Source organism: Lepeophtheirus salmonis, chromosome 9 (assembly GCF_016086655.4).
Source record: "Lepeophtheirus salmonis chromosome 9, UVic_Lsal_1.4, whole genome shotgun sequence".
NCBI lineage: Eukaryota > Metazoa > Arthropoda > Copepoda > Siphonostomatoida > Caligidae > Lepeophtheirus > Lepeophtheirus salmonis.
In genome coordinates, this window is record NC_052139.2 from 12,552,598 (window position 1) to 12,557,805 (window position 5,208).

The 5,208-nt window shown below is 30.8% G+C and overlaps 1 protein-coding gene across 1 annotated transcript; it reads left to right on the top strand.

Annotated features, from left to right (window-relative positions):
• The first annotated feature begins 891 nt into the window (after positions 1-891).
• Positions 892-3,917, top strand: LOC121124272 (proteasomal ATPase-associated factor 1). The gene is made up of 6 exons (XM_040719429.2): positions 892-1,100; positions 1,154-1,505; positions 2,305-2,510; positions 2,672-2,802; positions 2,859-3,070; positions 3,311-3,917. Exons 1-6 carry the CDS (start codon positions 1,021-1,023, stop codon positions 3,587-3,589), a joined length of 1,260 nt encoding a protein of 419 aa, XP_040575363.1. The 5' UTR covers positions 892-1,020; the 3' UTR covers positions 3,590-3,917.
• Positions 3,918-5,208: the final 1,291 nt, after the last annotated feature.

Consider the following 5,208-nt stretch of genomic DNA (forward strand, 5'->3'; position numbering starts at 1 on the left):
CTCTAAAGAAGTTACGAGGTCTAATATATTTTTTTTCAAGACATAATCAAAACAGTTTCATATAACAATGCTTATAAATATACTTTGCAGACCAAAATATCAAAAAAAAGAGAAGCACATTTTCTTTATGAGTCTAGAATCATCTTCCACTTGTTTTCCAATGACAAAAGAGACTCAGTAGTAATAAAGAAATCAGATTGTAGTGTCCAGGTTATATCATTATCCGTATAGACCGTACGTCACAAAGTCAAAATTATAATTGGAATTGCTATAAATGTGATTGAGATGAGTGATTTCTCTGTTACATACATCAAAAACACTGAAGGATTCTTATTTATGAAATAGTTTTCTTAGATTAGGAGGAGCTGTGGATGGAGGAAGATAACTCTCTCTGTTCCTCACTGGGTCGTCTTTCTGTCGTTTTATGGAAGTCCTTATATGTAGAAGTATACTATGATTTCGTAGAAGATCTGGAGGAATTTATGTTTAGAGACAACGATTAACGAGCTCCAAAGTCACTATCATAGACCTAGACATTAAGAGGAAACTGCACAATGAACAATCCTTCGATTAAAAGAGATGAGATCTACCGAACGAAGCACAAAGATTGGAAATCCCCTGAGCAGGCCTTTACATTGAAGAGTGTATTAGAAGGCATGTGGATTGCATATCCAAGTGGAATTCCTAGGAACAGGAAGGATGGATTGATGCAGATCCATATATCCGGTAGTTCTTTAGAAAAGATCCATCCAAATGACCACGAATTAATTTTTTTTGCACACTCACTTCCCTCAGTGCAGAGTCAAAGTTAAAGTTCATTCTACAAAGGTTAACCCTACAAGCGTCCAAAGGTTTAGTAAATCAAAAATAAGTTACCAGATTCATAACAGTTCAAAAGAAATCCTCATATGACGTAACCGTGCTCCACGTGATGTCATCATAATAAATAACATTTAAGCATTTACTTCTAAAGTTAAAATTGTAAAATATTTTACGTTTCATCTCAAATTCAATTGAAATATGGTAGAGGAGTCCATGCCTTCCGTTCAAGAATTAAAGGGTGTAATGTACTTGGATCCGAGCTGGTTTGACATCATTAAGTAAGCACACCAACTTTCTTCTCTAATTACTCACTAATTTTTTGTCTTTCAAGCATCCCAGATGAAAAAAATAAGGGTCTACCAATCAAGTCCTGGATCAGTTTTAAACCCTTTTGTCAAAAGGGATATCACGGTTTTATGAGTCATTTAGGCAAAAAGTATCCACCAGAGTCAACAAACACAGATGAGTTCCAAGTTCAGTCCTATGGACCTCATCATTTAACTGTTACGTTTAATAATACCAATGAAATGCGATTTGTGGGTACGAAGGACGTTTTTGCATCCATTCACCATTCTAATGTGACCCATATGGATATTAGTAAAGGTGGTATTGGAGTCTCACTTGGTAAAGAGGGGAAAAAGTCTGTTTTTCGAATTTGGGAGTGCAGTACTGGGATTATTAGGGTACATATTGATTTCATCACAGTTTTTATACTAATCAATATAAAAATTTTCTCGGTTTGATGTAAATGTTGTTGAATTTTTTTAGTTATTAACTTACGTTTCGCCATTTTATTTGTAGTTACCAAGGTTATTTTATGTCTTTCCGATTTAAAATGTTTGAGCAGTTATTAAACAATAACAGCCAGTGATATACATTGAAGTAATTTGGTGTTGTTAATTTTTGTTTTGTTTTTTTCAAATTGGAGAGATGAAAGGATTTAAGAAAATTCAGAATATATTATATATGACTTGTCCACGCATAAGTAAACTAGAATGATTTTTCTCAAAATTGAGTACAGACTACATTTGTATTTTCGACGAATAGTTGTCAATTTTATAACAATAGATTATTTAAAGTAGACCAAATCGATCGTCACAATATAAGAATGAAAAAGTAATCTATTTTTTTTTGTATTGTATTAGGCGCAATATAAGTCTCTTAAATCAAATAAAGGATATAAAGTATAAATAAAATACTGAGTACCTTTACGCATCCCACAAATTTGAACTCAAAGCCTATAATTTAAACCAACTATTTCAATGAAAGATTGGGCTGTTAGTAAATATGAAGTAAAGAAATCAATTGGGATTTTCTCCTTTTCTTGATCTTTGTTCATGATTATTTTTATATTGACGCAAATATCCTTGCAATTTTTGATTTGACAGCGATGCTTCAAAAAAGTCATAATTTTGGCATATTTAAGATTTTGTTTTGCAAAAATTTGTTGGGATATGTTTTTCACTTAATTACATTTTATAGAGAGAATTGGATGGTCATTGTGGTTATGGATACTCTGTTCGACTCTTTCCATCGGGTATAGTCATTATTACTTCAGGTGGTGATATGGTGCTCAATATCTGGTCTGCTGAAACGGGAAAATCACATAGAACCTTAAAAGGCCATAAAGCTGGAGTTAATGATACAGCCATTGTTGGTATTGGCAAAAATGTCGTATCAGTGTCCAAGTAATGCTAATGACTTTTTTATATATTAAATTAAGCCTTACATCCTAAATTAGCTATATTGTTTTTGACATTGAAAAACTTATTTATATGTTTATGTAGAGCTAATAATTATTTTTCTTTTATATTTTAATGATTTTCATTGATTTATTTATATGTATAAGCGATTCAACCATTCGCCTATGGAATTGCGGAAGTGGCTTGTGCTTGGATGTAATATCAAAAATTGATGATGTTCCAATTATTTGTGAAATTAACGATTATATATTCAATTGCAATAGCCATAATTTAAAAGGTGGATCAAAATGAATTATTTTATTTAAATGTTTTTTCTTATCAATATTCCCACAGAACGTAAAGAAGGTGAACATGATACCGAAAATAAGTTATTGGTTGTTGGATGTGAGAAAGGGCTGATTGTAGGCATTAACATATTTGATAGAGCTATTGTGTTCCAAAATAAAATAGATTCTGGAATCAAGGATATAAAATTTAATGGAGAAAATGGAATATTAGTTGGATGTGAAAATGGTTCTTTGCACAAATACTCTTTGAATTCTCTGGTAAATCATTTTTGGATTGCCTTGTGAACATAATAGGTTCATAATTATTAAAATCAGAGACTGAACGATGCATTAGGCGTTTATATATATGAGCATTAAGTTTATTATTTAAAAAAAAAAATTGAACAATGCTCTTATAAAAAACAATGTGTAATAATTAATATCTGTTATATCGGCTTGACTCTATAGCCAACGAGTCAAAACATAATTAGTTTTTTTATGTGAACTTTTTTTTTAAAGAATGGTGATATGTCTCTACAACTAGAACGAGTGTGGTTGGATTCCGAGAGCTCAATAGAAAGTCTACTTGTAGTAAGTGATGGAGTTTTTGTCGGAAGAAGAGATGGAAGCTGCATATGGTATTCCGAAAATCATGATGTGGGTATTAAACGAATTTCCCTTGTTGGAGCTGATGCAGATCCCATTTATTCATTGGCCAAGGATGATCAATACATTTATACCGGTGCTCGAGATGGAAAAATTAGAAAATATCTTTTAAGTCATATATTTAAGTCTTAATCTGTCTTTTTTTTCTATTTCTGATATAAATTCTGTCATTAATGGAACGGGGAGGATTCTATTCATTCATGTCTTGCATAAGTTCCAAGCTGTAATTATTTATGAAAATAATCGGAAGTGTTGGTTTCTGTAGCTATGATAATGATGCAAAAATTACTTCTAAGTAGTATACATCTATTTTAGAAATAACAATATAAAGTCGTGCAGAATGCCAAAATTTTTTTTTTAAATGTCACGTTTTAATTGGTGAAAAGAATTATCTGTCTTATTCAAATTCATTTGTGATATTTATGTATGTGCCTGGAATAAAAAATATATTTACAATAAACTTATTTTTTTATTAAGGTGTTTTGCTTTAATTGTAATATAAGGTCCTCAGACACACCTTTTCGGCTATAATACTATGTAACTAAGATTCCCATTTATGTGCTCCTAGGCAAACTAGTATTTGTCATTAAATGCATATGCTTCATCATTATACATAAATTCAATTTTTGAAATAATATTCAGTGAGTCTTCATCATCGTCTTCTTTCGCATTAAGAAATTAAAATGATACAATAGATTTTGGATGCAATCAATTGTATCAACTTTATGTTTTTTTACTATATGCTTACATTTTAAAAGTGGAAGCTTAAATTATAACTTATCTATAACAATGCTTAAGTTTACAATAGGTTCCTTGAGCTCATTATAACAAATGAATAAAAAAGAAAAAAAGTATAGTAATGGGAATTCCGGCTCTTTTGGTTCCCAAATTGCTCTACAGATTTTTTTATTACTTTAAGAGATATATTAAAATTATAGAGGCATCTGCTGGGGGTGGTCTGGAGGGACTGGATCCCTCTCCCTAAATATCCAAATTTGCAAAAAATTTAATTTTTCCAAATAAATTCCAAAAAATTTAATTTTCTGTGATTTTCTATGGATTTTTGAAATTTTTTTCTAAAAAATTTAATATTTGATTTTTTTTTTCAAAATTAATAATATTTACAATTAAATTTTTGAAAATTTGTTGCAAACAATTTCATTTTTTGCAAACAGCTCTGAATTTTTGAAAATTCCAAAAAGATTTAATGTTTGACATTTATTTTTGCAAAAAAATTTACTTTTGAAATTCTGATAAAAAAATTTTAATTTTTGGATTTTTTTTCCAAAAAAATTCCAATACCAATTATTTATATAATCCTGTGGACACCTCCGCCGACGGATTTTATTTCACAAAGATTAATAGCTGCATAATTTGCCAAAATGACCTTTTTTCAGAATATAACTCCTTACAATAAAAATTTATCTCCTAGTTTTGCTTCAAATTTTGTCATTTTTTTTTTTTTTTTAATATCTAAAGCAAAAAATCCTTTCTTTTGGATGTGGCTACATCCCCTCCAGCACTCCCACCTGCGGACAATCTCTGCAGGTTCCCGTCGTTCACTTCAAAGAACCATACGTTCGCGAACGACACATCAGTAATACAGTGGCAAAAGTAGTTTCCTAATGATTTCCTATTTAGTCCTACTCTATTTCTGTGGAACTTCTGTATCAATTCCCCCTCTCCGTTAAACCTCATCACTTCTGTATTTGGGCTCACTTTTACAAAGATTTGTGGCCCCAAAGGAAGAA